At 39.9% G+C, this 18,454-nt stretch overlaps 1 protein-coding gene across 6 annotated transcripts in view; it reads right to left on the reverse strand.

Moving 5' to 3' along the window:
• Window positions 1-18,454, reverse strand: part of PDE1C (phosphodiesterase 1C) — a 272,866-nt gene that overhangs the window by 58,150 nt on the left and 196,262 nt on the right. For all 6 annotated transcript variants that reach the window (XR_013978371.1, XR_013978372.1, XR_013978373.1 and 3 more), the window contains 2 exons: window positions 9,512-9,628; window positions 6,497-6,637 (listed from right to left, as the gene is read on the reverse strand). Coding sequence is in view for 2 of the 6 variants with exons in the window: in XM_080975857.1 (XP_080831983.1) it covers window positions 6,497-6,637; window positions 9,512-9,628 (258 nt within the window). In the remaining 4 variants the exon portion in view is untranslated. The remainder of the gene's footprint in view (window positions 1-6,496; window positions 6,638-9,511; window positions 9,629-18,454) is intronic.

Genomic DNA, 18,454 nt, shown 5'->3' on the forward strand with positions numbered 1-18,454 from the left:
GTTTAGGAGGATGGACAAAAGGTTATAAAATCAAGTCACGCAGCACTGACTGGGCTCTTTTGCTGCATGCATCGGATCACTCGCCCACCCTTCCTAATCTTAGGGCTATTGCGTTGACCTTGCTATGCCTGCCATGGAGTCGTCTGCTTTTGGGGCAGGGGCCTGGTAGGAATTTTGTCCATCTGGTTGATTGGCTGGTGCTATTTGGTTTTTGCCTACTGCGTAGCAAATCGTCACAACTTGTAAGGTTGCGGTTAGGCATTGGTTAAAACATTGGTTGGTGGAGGAGTAAGGATTGGTGGTGCTTGCCCCTCCAATGCTGCTGCTGCAAGGGAATTCCGTTAAAGGAATCCAGGGGCTTGCCATTCTTTCGTCCAAACCCCTGAATGGGGCTTAGGGCCGCACAAGCCCCCGGGAGGATGGGGGGGTGAGGGTCTGGTGCCCGGCTCCATGCTCTCCCCAATATTATTTTCCCTTACTGGCTTTTGCTGGAATCCAGAAGTCAGTTCTGTCCCTGGGCGTGGGGACAGATAGTCATAACCAATGCCTAAGCAACCACTCACATTTATGTATTTTAATAAAGTTGTGGCCAAAATTATGCCAAAAACCTTAAACAAAAATTATGTGTGAATTGTGAATTATTTAGGGGTGGCTTGGGGGACCTTGACATGCAAGTCCTCACAACTTTGTAAGGTTGACGCTTAGGCATTGGTCCGGTGTTTTGCGGAGGGGATGTGGTTGTCTGTGCCTGCCCCTCTTTTGCTGCTGCTAGGGAATTCCATGAAAGGAACCCAGGGGCTCGCCTGGCTTTTGTCCGATCCCCTCCCAGGGGTTAGGGAGCAACTGGGGTGAACTAAGAGACGGAATCCGCCTCTGTGCTCCCCCAGTATGTTTTCCTTTACTGACCTCTGGAGGCCCCCAGTTGCCTGAGTGCAGGTTCAGGTAGTCCGAACCAACGCCTAAGCAACCACTCACATGCCGTAATCAATAAAGTTGTGGCCAAATTACTGCCAAAAACCTTAAACAAAATTTTCTGTGTCTATTGTGTTTTATTTGGGGGTGGTTTTGGGGGTCTTCACACGCAACAATCAAGCGGTATATAATTTTTATTTTTTGTAAAGGCAGATTAGACTTGCAAAGCTCTGTAGCTAGTTATGGATCCCCAAAGAGAAAACTCCCTTCTGACCAGCTGTTCAGAAGGTGATCAGGAGAGCAGATGTGTAACTGCCTCTGCTCTTCCCTCCCAAATCAACAGCTTGTTGCACAGAGCTATTCACAAACACTGCTGGATTGGGAGTCCAGGCTTTTAGGGACCGAAGAAGAAGAAGGGTTTGGATTTGAGATCCTGCTTTATCACTACCCTAAGAAGTCTCAAAGCGGCTAACAATCTCCTTTTCTTTCCTCCCCTACAACAAACACTCTGTGAGGTGAGTGGGGCTGAGAGATTTCAGAGAAGTGTGACTGGCCCAAGGTCACCCAGCAGCTGCATGTGGAGGAACAGGGAATCGAACCCGGTTCACCAGATTACGAGTCCATCGCTCATAACCACTACACCACGCTGGCAACATACATGGCACTAGTGTATGGGATAGAGCTGTCCATGAATCTACACAGATACAAAAAAATCTCTGTGAAAACGCTTTTTTAAAAAGAAGAAAAACGTTATGAAATATATATGGGATTTGCCATTAGCTCATCAGCGTCATCTAGGGTCGCATTTGTATAATGTACTTAGAACGTTATACTTGCAGCTCTATAGCTGAGTCCTATGTTGTACCTATTTTGTGGAACAGTATAAATCACGCATCCCCAACCTTCAGCCCTCCAGATGTTTTGGACTACAATTCCCATCATCCCTGACCACTGGTCCTGTTAGCTAGGGATTATGGGAGTTATAGGTCAAAACATCTGGAGGGCCACAGGTTCGGGATGCCTGGTATAAATGCTGAAAGATGGAGATCAGTTATGAACACCGTTTTGAAGTCATAGTTCTACAGTGGTACCAATGTTCTACAGTGGTACCAATGGACAGGATCCATTCCGGAGGCCTGAGCATAACGTGAAAAGCCTGCAACTCGAAGCGCCGCATCTGCACCGGTGCGCAGTGTGATTTGGAGCTTCTGCGCATGCGCAAAGCGCGATTTACCATAACCCTAACCCATGCTGGTACTTCCGGGTTGCTGCAGTACGCAAGACGAAAACATGCAACCTGAAGCAGACGTAACATCAGGTGTGACTGTATTTACTTTGCACTGCTCCCAGAGATCACTTGCTCTTGTTTGCCAACAATGTTTATTGTTTTATGAACTAATTTTAGTTGGTCAAATTTAGGCTAAGTTTAGCAGCACTTAATCACCAGTGATTTCAGTGGTAGCTTAAGTCATTTCTTAAGTCCCACTGATTTCAGCTGGAACCAAGTGCAGCTAATTTGCAGCACAATCCAATGCTTTTCTTCAGAGAAATATGCCTTGCTGAGTTCAAGGAGACTTAAACCCAGGTAAATTTGTTAGACTTGCAGTGTTTGTGTGAATCCAACCAACTGAATTTTTGAGTTTATTGTTAATGTATTTATCAGCCTTGTCTGTCCCCTTGAGCAAACACAGAAAAGGAGATTTTTAAAAAACCAAATTAATAATAATATCTTGATTCAAGAAAACATTTCAACAAAACATTTATATCCCCCCAAGCGACTGCTTATTGTTGTTATTACAGTCACTGCTAGGTGGTACTATTTTTGGTGTGATTTTATGTATGATGATCCTTGTAATTTTTCCTTGAATCCTGTTTATGATATATCATTAGACCCTTGGGGCTAGAGCTATGGATAATATAATTATGATGGACTGGCAGTATTACTCGGAAGTTACAACAGTAACATAAAAATGTCCTGGGGCAAAATGTTATTAGGTTGCTTGTTGGGTTGAAATGAATAGATTTCTTTTAAGGGTTCTTAATGAGAGAAATGAGATTGAAAGCACACTTGCAATAGATTCTACCACTGAGCCCTTTCCCTCAAATCCCTATTAAGGGAGCAAGTTTTCTCTGATTTGCTACATTAACTCCTGCAGAAAACTATATGGCACTGCTAACGTTTCTTTGGACTGCTTTGAGGAAAGTGCAAGACCTTCATTACATTTTCTGATGTCGAGGTTTGTGTAATCATAGCATGCGTGGGTAGTGTTGCCCTTAGGCTGGCTTATCCCTTCGAAATTTTATTAACAAAGCCCCTGTTTTCAGCAAAAAGGAAGGGGAAAGGCCTGTCGACTCTGCCCCATTGTTTCTTTTGCACATGAATCAAATTTGGCTTTCCTGTTAACTAACATCAATCCGGATTTCATGCAGCCAAGACCTTAGACTAGAACCTGCATTTATTCATCACACTCAGGTTTTAAGTTCTCTCCACCCTTACTCAATAGCTTCTGAACCATTAAATGCGGCCAGTCTGGTTGACTGTAACAAACCAGCTTCAAAACTCCTGGGTTGAAGTTGGTCTGTTTCAGTAAACCATAGTTAAGACCAGGCATAGGCAAACTTGGCCCTCCAGATGTTTTGGGACTACAACTCCCATCATCCCTGACCACAGGTCCCGTTAGCTAGGGATGATGGGAGTTGTAGTCCCAAAATGTCTGGAGGGCCGAGTTTGCCTATGCCTGGTTATGACTAACCATAGTTTGCTTGGCTTTGGATATAACACTTGACTGCAACTAGTTAAAAAAGGAAGCAATGAAGAGGTAAAATCAGTCATGATCAAATGGGCACAAGATGTAGGTCACAACATTATGATGGAAGATTGGAAAAGGTTATGGAATCTAAAATTTACAGATTGTTCTTTGTTGAAGGAGAATTATATGAAGATGATGTATAGATGGTATAGGATACCAGTGCAGTTAGGGGAAATGTACAAAACTAGCTCGAATATATGTTGGAAGTGTAAAGAAAAGGAGGGGACATTTTATCACATGTGGTGGGATTGTAATGTAATTTTTTAAAAAATTGGGAAATGATATACAATGAATTGAAGAAAATGTTCCATCTAACATTTGTTTAAAAACCTGAAGCATTTTTGTTAGGGATTGTCGGGAAAGACCTGCCAAAGAAGTTGAGAAACATCTTTAGGTATGCGACAACAGTGGGAGAGTCTTAATAGCACAAGGATGGAAAACCGAGGAAACTCCGATTAAAGAAGTATGGCAAGAGAAATTGATGGATTATGCAGAATTGGCAAAATTGATATATAAACTACAGGACGAGGATAACTGTGACTTTAAAGATGAATGGGAACCTTTTACGAAGTACTTAAAGATGCAACAAAGTGAACTGGACTCCTTGGCAGGTTTTCAATAAACACTCACAAACTTTTTATTGATAATAACCAGTTAGACAAATTAAGGATCTATACAATTCTGTAACATGCAGAGAATAGCATTTATAGAGAAACCAGAGATTGGAACTGAGGGAAGTCAGTTTTATGGGAGGGAGGGGGAATGGGGGGGAATTAAGGATGATATGTTTTAAGATACAGTGGTGCCTCGCAAGACGAAATTAATTCGTTCTGCGAGTTTTTTCGTCTTGCGAAGCACGCTTTCCCATAGGAATGCATTGAAAATCAAAAAAGGCTACCACACCTCAAAAACCTCAAAAAAGGCTACCACACCGCGTGCTATGAGTTGCTCCTCGAAGTCAAGTCGCAACTGCACCTCTTCAAGCAATGCATCCTGGGTATTAACGGTTTTAAGAAAAAGGAAACAAACTTGCAAGACGTTTTCGTCTTGCGAAGCAAGCCCATAGGGAAATTCGTCTTGCGAAGCAACTCAAAAAACGAAAAACTCTTTCGTCTTGCGAGGCATTCGTCTTGCGAGGTACCACTGTAATATGTTTTGTTTAAATTCCTAATAAAAATTTATTTTAAAAAAAAAAAGGAAGCAAAAACTTCCAACTTTTTCACAGCCGTGATGGAGGAGGAGGAGAGCTTAGGAGTGCCTGGGCCTCCTAGGCGCCAACTCAATGGGGCGGGGGCCCCTCAAAGTATGTGGGGACAGGGTTCAGCCCCCTGATCTTGAGGGGCCAGGATTTACTGGGCCTCACCGTGGCGGCAGAGGCAGACCCCACCAGGCCTCCCCATGGTGGCAGAGGGCCTTGCAGCCTCCTCCCGATCTGCATGACATCACACATGTGGGTTGCATATGTGACATCACGCACACACGGCGAAGATCCCCCCCCATGTCAGGTGGAACTGGGTGCCTCTGCTGAGGCTCATTCATGTACTACTTAACCATCATTCAGCATGACACTCAAATGAGGCTACAAAATGGCAGTAGCTCTTGTTAACTCTAGATAGGTGCTTGGTAGCAATGCTGGTCCAATCCACCTCTAAAACGGAACAATAGCATTTTCAATAATGTTGCTCACTTATTGGCATTACACCTCTTGCCCCCTCAGAAGTGGGTCACTAGTTATGCCTATAATCTGTGTGAGGTGAAGGTAAATGGACTGCTAGCAATATACAGTGCCCCTGACGGCAGTTTTACAGAATAGGGTCACGTAGCTGTTTGTACTCAGCTTTGACGCATCATGTTTTTGCCAAACATCAACCAAGGAGCACTGCCAGAAGTTGACTGCCATGAATCATCCACACTTGCCCAATTAAATATTATGTTTTTTGTGTCAGCTTTGAAAGCGATAAAGTGCATATGCTTTCTAAGCAGGAGAAAAGAACACTGCCTAAAATATTTTCTTATATTTTTGTCTTTCCACGATTTCCAAATCTTCCAAAGCTACAATTTGGGGCCTTCTTAAATGTAAATAATTTTAGAACAGTTTCACGAAACACAGTAATTATCTCAGAATGGTTGTTGCTATTATTTTGTATTTGTTTTCACTTTATTCTTCTTTCTGTGTCATAAATTTTGTGACATTTTGCCATGCAGTTAAGTTTTTTGTTCTGAATCCCAAAGGAGTAGCTTAACTCATGGATTTAGGGTGCATTTGCCAAGTTAGTAGAAAAAAAAGATAGCAATATTTACATTATGGCCACTGGCTAAAACCATACTGAAGCTCTGAGGCATTATATATTCTGTGGCATGCACATAATTTGCACTTGTGGAACCATTGCCCAAAACAACTGCCACTGTTTAAGTTAACTTTATAATCTCCTGTTGCCTGACCTTTTGGCCAGTTTCAAAATCCCACAGTCCAAAGGGGAACTACATTCTCTAAGCATTGGAGAAGCAACAAGTTAGAATCCCAAACACATATCTGAGCAACAGACTATAATCCAAAGGGTCTAAACCAGAGACCCACTTTGGTGCTCGTAAATCTTGGGGTTTGTTGTAATTTAAATCCCACGAACAAGCCATGAATAATAATAATAACAATAATAATTTATTATTTATACCCTGCCCATCTGGCTGGGTTTCCCCAGTGGGTCATGCAGGAAATCTACCCAGAATGCACAACATTGTTTGGGTCTCCTAAGAAAGGGGATTCATTTACTTACCGCTACACCTGTCTTAAAAAGGAGGTAATGAACAGTCTGTGTGACGTCTGCGGCATGCATTAGGTTGTGATATGGATTTTTATGCTTGCTGTAGCCAACTTCCAGGGCTTCCACAAAGGAGACAAGAGCAGATATTGGAATCTAAACAAAAACACAGGAAGTGAAGTACATTTGGCAAAGCTTGCTGAAATCTTAAGCATCAAGACCTTAGCACCAAATATGGTTTCTTTCTCAATTAAAAAAAAATCAAATGGAAGGCCTCAGAAAACTTTTTATACATGGATGGTGCTTCAAATTGTCTCGCTCTCTTATAAATATCAACCAGAGTTAATGGCATATGTACTTATCATTTGCCCTTAATGTCCAAAATGTGTGTGATTTCAGACGTTCACCACTAGCATGCAATATTAACTGCATTCTCCTTTGGTTTTCTACAGCCTCTTTGTTTTGGAAATTTACTGGAACACATAGGGTTATGGAGCTTGTGAAACATGGACCACTTGTAAACACCATCTCCAACTCCTTGAAAGATTCCATCAATGGTGTCTCCGAAAATTTTTACACATCACTTGGGAAAACAGGTGAACTAATGCCAGTGTACTGGAATAAGCAAAGATCATCAGTGAAAAAGCAATGATTCTTCAACATCAGCTTCGTTGGACTGGTCATGTTGTTTGGATGCCTGATCATCGTCTTCCAAAGCAACTACTCTATTCTGAACTTAAAAATGGAAAACGTAATACTGGTGGTCAACAAGAGGTTTAAAGACTGTCTCAAGGCAAATCTGAAAAAATGTAGTATAAACACCGACAACTGGGAAACACTGGCCTGCGAGTGCTCCAATTGGAGAACAGCCTTTACCGAAGGTGTCATGGATTTTGAAGACACTCGAACTCAGGACGAAAGGAAGAAACGTGCTAAGAGGAAGGCACGTTTGGCAAACCCTCACCGTGATTAATTCCCATCTGGAAACCTATGTCCCCACGGTGGAAGGCCGTGTAGCTCCAGAATTGGCCCCCACAGTCACTTACAGACTCAACAGACTGTGTTCATGGAAGACAATCCTATTCGGCTATGAGGGATCGCCAAAGAAGAAGAAGAAGTCATACTCAGTGTAGACCTATTCAATTTAGTTTTTTCAGTAGTCTTCTCTGAGTATGACTTTATTGGGCATAGTATTGCCTATATACGTTTTAAACTATACATATCCCAATGGGAAGGGGGGGTGTTGCTGGTTTTACTAAGGTGGACATTAACTGCTTTCAGTCTATATCCAAGAATTCAGCTTGGTTAGCTTCTTTTAAAACAATGGGAATCAGTGTAATACAGAAGACTGAGCATGGGTTATAAGCTGAGACTCAAAATACATCTCAGTGTGGCCTTGGGTAGATCACCCAAAGCTAGTTCAAGTATTCAGAAGTCATGTCATCCTACAGGACTGTGCCACTTCCAAATCCATGTGTGGATCACAGGACCTCTCGTATATATTTTGATTTTGATATACTTTCATACAGACTCCACCTCACCAAATATCACATATCTTCAAGGGAGAAACAAGGGATAGTTTCCTGTAGCTTCTTCCTCCTTTTTAACACTTGTGATTCTGTATTTTTTAAGTGCTCAGGTACAGCGGAGGAGACAGAAAAGGCAAGGTGCTGCAGAGCCGAGGAGAAGGCAATACCAGACTCTAGATCCCAGTCAGAAGGACATAGGGGGAAAAACAGCAGTCCTGAGCAGTCTCCTGGTGTAAGGAGAGCTTCTTCCTCTAGCTCTCTCTTATTGGGAGGATACAAATGTTTTACTAGGGATTGTAACAACGATGCAGAGATAGGAAGTGCAACATATTTTTGCCGCCTCCATATTACCACAATCAAAGCCATGCTAGATGAACAATAAAGAGCTGATTCGGGCCAGTGGGGATTGCTCAGAAACCTGAAGGGGAAGGGTTAAGCCACAGAACCAAACAAGGGGATGTTGGCTGTAGTTGGGTAGGATTGTCTTCTTCTTCTTCTTCTTCTTCTTCTTCTTCTTCTTCTTCTTCGATGATCACTCATAGCTGAGTAAGATTGTCTTCCATAAACATGGTTTTAACAATGAGTCTGTAGGTGACTGTGGAGGCCAATTCTGGATCCACACGTCCTTCCACAGTGGGGACATTGGTTTCTGGGCGGGAGTTGATCACGGTGTGGATTTGCCAAGTGTGCCTTCCTCTTAGCACGTTTCTCCCTTGACATCTTTGGTAAAGGCTGTTCTCCAGTTGGAGCACTCGCAGGCCAGTGTTTCCCAGTTGTCGGTGTTTATACTACATTTTTTAAGATTTGCCTTGAGACAGTCTTAAACTTCTTTTGTTGACCACCAGCATTACACTTTCTATTTTTAAGTTTGGAACAGAGTAGTTGCTTTGGAAGACCATAATGCCATAAAGCCAGGAAGTTTAGTGTGACTGGCATTGAAATATACTCGGAGTTGAGAGTATATTTATTCAGCTCTTTATTCAGCTCATAATGGTGAGGAGGAATGGAAGTTCCCCCAGAATGTCTGCTTTATATACATTATTTATACAATGGGCCCCATGTGATTGGCTAATTCCAGGATTCTCCTGTAGTCCAATCAGGTTGCAGATTCCCTTCCACCTGGAGCTGGATTAGGTGGCTCCTGTGGACCAATCAGACTGCTGCATTTAAGATCCTATTCAACTCAGTACATAACAGGCATCAAAAACTTTTGTGACAGGAGCGCTACTGAATACAGCACGGAACCCTTCCTTCAGTGAAGCCGGTAAATGTACCCCATTTCAATATGATGCCATATTGACTGATTCTTACTTGGTCTCGTTCATCGCAGTAGTAATAACATCCTAGTTAAATCAGGTGACAAGTATTCGACAGACAGGGTTTACCAACCACATGTTCATGGCCAATAGCACAGATAAAGCAGAATTACAAGGTTAGTGATATTTCTCCTTTGAGTAAATTACAAGAGAACAGAGAGGAAGGGCACTGCAGGATTACTGACCTTGAAGCGGCTGATCAAATCATAACGTGTGAGCAATTCGTAGAAAATGAATTTCAGTGCATGGTCTCCACTAGCGTCGTTTAGCGCAAATACGTCGAAGGACCACTTGTCTACGTTCTGTGAGAGAAAAGGCAGCATTAGTGTGTGTTTTCTTCATCAGTGACAGAAAGGAAAACAACGACTGTTAAATACAAAGCCTATACACGCGTTGATGATGTAAGGTAGTCAGTAAATTTTTGAGTAACCAGAGGACGTGGGTGGCACTGTGGTCAAAACCACTGAGCCTCTTGGGCTTGCCAGTCAGAAGGTCAGAGGTTCGAAACCCCGTGACAGGGTGAGCTCCCGTTGCTCGGTCCCAGCTCCTGCCAACCTAGCAGTTCGAAAGCACGCCAAAAAGTGCAAGCAGATAAATAGGTACCACTCCAGCAGGAAGGTAAATGGCATTTCCGTGCACTGCTCTGGTTCGCCAGAAGCGGCTTAGTCATGCTGGCCACATGATCCAGAAAAACTGTCTGCAGACATACGCCGGCTCCCTTGGTCTGTAAAGCAAGATGAGTGCGGCAACCCCAGAGTCGTCTGCGACTGGACTTAACTGTCAGGGGTCCTTTACCTTTACCTTTTTAATTCTAACCAGTCAAATTAAATCCTGTGGCAGCTACAAGCAACCAAGCTAAAGAATGCAGAATCCAGCTCTAAATTCGAGAAACATCAGAGAGCCATCTATTTTGGTTGGAGCATTTACTGCTTAGAGAGAACTTCGTTCTTTCATTCTTTTTCATTTATGCTTTCATTCTTTCATTTACTGTCTTTCTTGTATAATGGAAGAAAAAGTGGTGTGCATAGGTGCTAGCTAATCTCTCATCCAAGCACTCAGATTCAGACCTACTGGGCTGCAGCAAGTATCATGTGCCTTCAAAATCATACACATCAAAGAGAGAGAGAGAGAGAGCGCAAAATTGAAGAATTAAGTAGTGATGAATAGATTGTGCTTATGATTTTATTTTATTTTTGCTGCGGTGCATTGCTCTATATGTTCCCTCCACAATTTCTCATGATAACAGACTATTAAATGAAACCTTTCCCCAAGAGGTGTAGAAGTAATTTGTTCAAGACTATCTTGGAAATGAACTTCTTAAAAGGACCTCTCAAAAGAGGAATCTGCCCCCATGAACCCCTGACCTTCATTGATGGCTGTTTCGGTTTATTCCCATGCTGGGAAAGGGTTCTCAGCTGCAGTGCACCCCTATCTCCACCTGCCCCCAATGCATCTTCTCCACTCTCCTCTTTTCTTAACTGCAAGTAGAGAGTGGGGACTCAGCTATACAGCTGCAAATAAAACGTTTTAAGTGTGTTGTAAAGTGCAATATACAAATGTGGCACTAGATGGCGACAGTGAACCATGGCAAATTCAACATATTTTTCAAAACTTTTTTTTAAAAGCATTTTCACAGCGTTTCTTTAAATGTGTGTAGATTCCACCTGGGAGATGCTGTAGTAGCTGAAGCAGAGGGCTAGGGGAGGAAAGGTTTTCTTCTTCCTCTCCATCATCCTGGCATGTTTCACAGTGTATCAGGACAAAAGGCATAGGGCTGCTTAGGAACTGAAGTCTTCTCAAGGGATATTGCCCTTGAGAGACTTTTGGTTCCCAAGCACTACTGCTCTTTTACTCTTGACAAGCTGCAGAGTGCACCAGAAAGAAATAGGAGAAGCAGGGAAGAAAAACATCATTGGAAAAAATGTTTTGAATACTGGGAGCCAAGGTGCATACTTCCCAACCCTTTTGGATTGACTCAGGAAATAAGCCAGCTTGTTTCTGGTTGCTGCTGTTTTCAAACTCACACACAAGTCAAGTGATTTCTGAGTCACACCAAGCAGAGACCAGGGTAGCGTGCCCATCTCTGCACTTTGGCAAAAGTTCACGTTTATAAAAAGGTTACCCTCCCCATGATCTCAAGTCTTGAGGTTCCATTCATATCGTTGCCACTTGGCTAGGTGTTTTGTTCTTTTTGAGCTCAAACACAACCCAGCAATAGAGAAGAGAGCCAATGGATACTCAATGTACTGTGTAGTCACAATGCTGATTTGTTATGCAGGATTTGCCCCCAGTGGAAGATGCTACCACAATAGTGAGGCAAGCATTTGAAATGAAAATTGCACCACTTTGATTGGGCAGTTTCCTCCAAGTCACCCTATGCTTCCAAAAAGAAAGGAATGCAGTGACAGAGAGAAAATCATTTGATCTGCACAAATAGCTTACTATATAGGCAACCACATGTACTAAGCGCTGTGTGCATCTATAATTTTGGGGGCAGGGAAAGCTCTTTCAGTGCATTTTTCTTTTCTTATTTTCATTATAATGTCAAGAAAATGTCTGGTGACTGTAAGTGCACGCAAATTGTCTCCTATGCAGTGATGGCTGCCACGTGGAATGGTTTAAAATTACTTAATCGAAAACACAATTCTCAGTCCCTTCACTGTTATGTTGTTAATTGTGCGCCAGAAGTTAATGGTACTTAGGGCCATTTGATATATATTATTACCCGTCCACCTAAGTAGGCCACTGCCAAGCAATTTTTTATTGCCATTTTTAATCAATGTAAATTCAAGTGTACAAATGTAATGAACGGTGGCAGGAAAAAGAGACGCCCAAGTGTGCTGCAAATCAGACTTACAAGGCAATTTCCGTCGACACAACTCATACATTATACATTTGATTATAGCATGAATATCCTACATACAGTTGAGCTGTAATTTCCCCCGATGTGTTTTCAGACTAAGTGACATTTCCTCAAGCAACCAGAAAAGCAGCACAGTGGGAACGACATACGCTGACATTGCATCAATTGCCTGATGTGAAGATAACATTTTAAAAATGGGACTGTCCTGCTTCAGTGTTGGTGCTGACCTTTAACGCCCTAAACGGCCTCGGTCCTGTATACCTGAAGGAGCGTCTCCATCCCCATCATCCAGCCCAGACACTGAGGTCCAGTGCCAAGGGCCTTCTGGCGGTTCCCTCGCTACGAGAAGTGAGGTTACAGGGAACCAGGCAGAGGGCCTTCTCAGTAGTGGCACCTGCCCTGTGGAACGCCCTCCCAGCAGATGTCAAGGCAATAAACAACTATTTTACTTTTAAAAGACAACTGAAGGCAGCCCTGTTTAGGGAAGTTTTTAATGTCTGACGCTGTATTGTTTTTAATATTCGGTTGGAAGCCGCCCAGAGTGGCTGGGGAAACCCAGCCAGATGGGCAGGGTATAAATAATAAATTATTATTATTATTATTATTATTATTATTCAGTGTGCTCTGAAATTTCCCTGTGCCGCTTCTGCCAACTTGCAAATCACTTTCATTCCATTGCAGAAGAGGCAAATAGTGGCAGAAAAGAAAAGATATTGTATGGAGCTGAAATACACCTCTTGACTCTAGGTGATGCTAACACTGGGAAGTAGGAAAGCCCACCAAATAAAATGATCAATTAGCTCTGTGTTAATAACTGTGTTAATAAGAACACAGTGACACCCAGTGGACAAAGTGGGAAAAGCAGTAACAAAGGAAAATTGGAACAATAGAAGGACATCTGGTGGTTGAAAAAGAGAACGCAAAATGTCTCATGCAATTAAAAAACAGACTGGAACTGGAAGTCAACAGCAACAATTAAGAAGAAACTCAGGCCTTGAAGAAATAGACTTGAAGGAGCTTATTATTAGTTTGAAACTGGACTTGGGAGGATTGAGAAAAGAGTTGGAAGAAAGAATCAACACAACTGATGGGAAATTGGAAAAATTAGAAAACACAATGAAAAAAAATGAAAAAGAAAATGAAGAAATAAAGGAAAAATTAACAGAAGTTCTAGAAGGAATGAAGGAGACAGATAAGAAAGTGCAAGAAATTAAGAATAAGAATCAACAAATGGATGAGATGGTGAAGAAAATTAGCAAAGAACAAAAGGAACAAAGAAAAGAAATGGACAAATTGAAAAAGGAGATGGAGGGACAAAAAACAATCCAGGAAGCTACTGGGGATGCGCTAGCAATGATACAGATGCAGATTAAAGAGAAGACCTTGAGATTCAGAAATGTTCCAGAAGAGGAGAAGGAGGATATTTGGAAGAAGATGACTGAAACTTTAGCAAAGTGGCTACATTTACAGGAAAAAGACATAATAGAACAGACAGAGAAAATCTTCAGAGTGAACTCAAGAAAAGCAAAAATGAACAAATGGCCGGCAGACTGCATCATTGTATTCACATCGAATTGGATGAAAGATAAGATCCTCCAAGTAAAGAGTAAGAACAAATTAACCATAGATGGAAAGGAAATAATAATTTTACGAGAAGTCCCACCTAGGCTGATAAAAAAAGAGACAGCAGTTCCAATTTCTAACAAAAGCACTAAAGGCCAAATCAATATCTTTCAGATGGGAATACCCAGTGGGGATTTCCTTCAACTTCAAAGGAAAAAGAAGACGATTTGAGACATTTGAGGAAGCAGATATGTTCTGGAGGAAGTATCGAGGAGAATTAGGAGGCGGGAAAAGTGAAGTAAGAAATGAGGAAGGAAGAAAGGGAGAGCTATCGGATGAGGCGGAAGAAGAAGAAAAAGCTCAGCAAAGGGTGGAAGGATAAAGAACTACGCCAGTGGTAAATAATCAGACCAATAACTATTACAAAACCCTTCTCCTTTACCACTGCAGATAACTTAAACTCTTTCCATTAACTTTATAATTTTTTAACTAACAAAGAATGAAATTTAAATTGTTATCATGGAACGTAAATGGTTTAAATAATAGGAGGAAGAGGCAGAAAATAGAACGTATCTTAGAGAGGCAGAAGTGGGACCTTGCTTGTTTACAAGAAACCCACATCAATACTAAGCATAAAAGACTATTGGTAAAACCAAAGTTAGGGGAAGAATTCATCGCATCTGATGTAAGAAAAAAGAGGGGGGTTGTAATGTATGTTAAAAGCAAATATGAACCAGAATTGTTATATGAAGACAAAGAGGGGAGGATTGTAATAGTCAAAATATCACTAGAGGGAGAACCAATTGTAGTAGCGGGAATCTATGGATCAAATAAAAGAAAATCAGAATTCTATGTTAAAGTAAGATCATTATTAATGGAATATACAGATATGAGAATTATTGTGTTAGGGGATTTAAATGGAGTAATGGAACCAGAATTGGATAGATAGCAGAAGAAGGGGGGGGGGGGAATGAAGGGAAGTTGCCAAAAAGCTTTATGGAAATGGTAAAGATTTTTGATTTAGTGGAGATATGGAGATATAAACATCCTGTCGAAAAGGAGTTCATATATTTCTCAGAACCAAAAAATTCGTATAGTTGAATCGACAGTATATGGATTACTAAGGATATGACAACTGAAGCAGAGAATGCCGAAATATTGCCAAAAACACTTACAGATCACAATCCAGTATCACTAACTCTTAAAGGAAAAGAGGAGAAAGGGGGGGAAAGGTGGAGAATGAATGTTTTCTTATTAAAAAATGAAAAAGTAATACAAGGAGCCAGAAAGTTGATGAAGGAATATTTTGAAAACAATTGGAGGAAAGGGACAGATGTTAAAACAGTGTGGGATGCTGGGAAGGCGGTTGTTAGGGGATATTTCATACAACAAAACTCAAAAGCATATAAGAATAAGGGAAAAAAGAAAAGGGAGCTTTTAGAAGAAATTAAAAGGAAGGAAAAATTGGCCTATGCAAGCAAAAATAAAGAGAGATTAAATCAAGAAATTAAATTACTGAGAGTAGAATATAATAAAATTATAGAACAGGAGGTAGAACAACAAATCAAATTTTGGAAATATAAAAATTTTGAATGGGCAAATAAGCCGGGCAAGATCCTTGCCTGGCAACTAAAGAAACAAAGAAATGAAAAATTAATAAATAAAATAAAAGTAGAAGAGAGGACAATAAGGGATATGACAGAAATTAAAAAAGAATTTGAAAAATATTACAAAAAATTATATCAAAAAGATGAAGTGCCAATAGAAGAAATAGAGGAATATATAAAGAAAAATAAATTAATAGAGATAGCAGAAGAAGACCATAAATTATTAAATGAACCAATATCAACCGTAGAAATTAAGGAATCAATTCAAAAATTAAAAATAGGGAAATCCCCAGGTCCAGATGGCATACCAGCAGAATACTACAAAGAAATGTTAAATGAATTAATCGACCCACTAAAAGAAGTAATAGAGGAAGCAGTAGAGAAGGGGAATATTCCAGACTCTTGGACTCAAGGGTATATAACGCTCCTGCCAAAACAAGGTACGGATTTGGAATCTGTCTCAAGTTATAGACCCATTTCATTGTTAAATTCCGATTATAAAATTTATGCAGGATTATTGGCTAACAGGTTGAAAAAAATTATAGGAAAAATAGTACATAAAAATCAGGCTGGATTTGTGGAAGGTAGACAAATAAAGGATAATATCAGAAATATAATAGACATAATGGAATATCTACAAGTAAGAAGAGACAAACAAGCAGCCCTGATTTCAATCGATGCGGAGAAGGCTTTCGACAAAATCTCATGGGAATTTATGAAAAAACTATTAAAAGAATTGTGTCTAGGTGAAAAATTCCAAAAAGGTATAAATGCAATATATAACCAACAGAAAGCAAAAATTATTATTAATGGAGAGTTTGGAGAAGAAACCAACATCTTTAAAGGTACAAGACAAGGATGCCCCCTATCCCCAATGTTATTTATAATAGTATTAGAGGTTCTATTAAAGAAAATAAGGCAGGACAACCAAATAAGAGGAATAGCAGTTGGTGAAAAAAGATACAAGTTAAGAGCCTTTGCAGATGATGTTATGATCACAACAGAAAATACCCTACAATGTACACCTAGAATATTGGAATGCATAAACGAATATGGCAGATTAGCAGGATTCAAATTAAACTATGGGAAAACCAAAATACTAGTGAAAAATATGGAAGAAAAAGATAAAGTGAAATTACAAGAAATTACAGGATTGGAAATTAAAAAGAAAATAAGGTATCTTGGAATAAATTTAACACTATAGATTTAAGTAATGAGAACTATGGGAAAACATGGAATGAAATAAAAAAATGACTTGCAAGTATGGGGGAAATTAAATCTTTCCTTACTAGGGAAAATATCGGTAATAAAGATGAACATATTACCAAGGATGATGTTTTTATTTCAAAGTATCCCAATACTAGGAGGAGATAAATGTTTTAATAACTGGAAAAGAGATTTGGCTAAATTTGTATGGTCAGGGAAAAAGCCAAGAATAAAACACAAAATAATGATAGATAAGAAGGAGAGAGGCGGATTTGGTCTCCCAGATATGGAGTTATATCACGATGCGGTGGGTCTGACCTGGCTAAAGGAATGGATCAAATTAGATGACTCGGATGTATTGGATTTAGAGGGAGTAGAGACAAGATTTGGATGGCATGCCTATCTAATAGATGAAAAAGTGAGAGTACATAAAGGCTTCCTAGGGCATATAATCAGAAAATCTATATATAAAATATGGGAGAAATATAAAAGACTCCTAGAACCGAAAACTCCCTGGTGGGCATCGCCAGCAGAAATTGTCGCAGTGAAAAAATTAAATATGAAAGAAAATTGGGCTACCTATAAAACTGTATTAAAGGAAGAAAACGGAGAATTGGAATTAAAGGATTACACAGAAATTAAAGCTCATATTAGTGATTGGTTCCAATATATTCAAATTAAGTATAGATTAGCGAAAGACAAAAAGTTAGGATTTGAAAAAGAAATATCAAAATTCGATGAATACTTAATACAAGAAAAATCAAAAAATATATCTAAATTGTATAATCTGATTTTAGAGTGGGAAACAAAGGATGAATTGGTTAAAGCATCAATGATTAAATGGGCGCAAGATATTGGGAAAAATATTATGTTTGAACAATGGGAAAAATTGTGGAAAGAAGATATGAAATTCACTATGTGTTATATACTGAAAGAAAATTACCTTAAAATGCAACATAGATGGTATTTAACACCTGAAAGAATAGCAAAAGAATAAAAATTGTAGCGATGTCTGCTGGCGATGCAACACGGGAAAAGGTACTATGATACATATATGGTGGAATTGTTTAAACATCAAACAATTTTGGGAAATAATATATAATGAAATGAAAAAAATGTTTAGATACTCATTTAGGAAAACACCAGAAGGTTTTCTATTGGGAATAGTACCAGGAAGCCTAAAGGAAGAAGATAAGACCTTATATTTATACGCAACAGTAGCAGCAAGGCTATTGATTGCGAAAAACTGGAGAAGTGGTATAATACCAACAAAAACAGAGTGGCTTGCCAAATTATTGGAGTATTACAATATATCCAAAACAATGGAAGAAATTGGAAGGATTTCAAAAGAAAAGATAGATAGGGACTGGAAGGTGTTTAAAAGATACTTGCAAAATCATATCGAAAAATCAGAACTCCTATTAGAATAAACAAGTTCCGTTTCAAAATGCTGAAATGTCAAATAAGATGGATAACAATGTGTAATAGAAAAAGAAGTATGAAATTAGGCTAAAGGTGTGTGAAAGAAAGTAATAGAAGTGGAAAGAAATTGTAATTGAGTAGATTGGAAGTCAAACACAAAGGTGGGGTGAGGGGTGGTGGATGGTGATGGGGAAAGGAATTATTTGTGGGATTGAGTGTAAGTATGTTTGAACACTTTTAAGGATTGTATGAAATGTTTGTTTGTATGCTTGTATATGTGTAATAATGATGAACTATTTTAACAATAAAAACTTAAAAATAAAAAATAAAAAATGATCAATTAGAACCCTCCCTAATCCACATTCAAATCTGATGCACAACAGGCTTCCTGCCTGGCATCTCACAGAAGACTTGGACAGACAACAATCTACCAAGTAGATTCATTTCAATAGTTCAGGGATGGCCCA

Source organism: Podarcis pityusensis (genome assembly GCF_964106645.2).
Source record: "Podarcis pityusensis genome assembly, chromosome: 12".
Lineage (NCBI taxonomy): Eukaryota > Metazoa > Chordata > Lepidosauria > Squamata > Lacertidae > Podarcis > Podarcis pityusensis.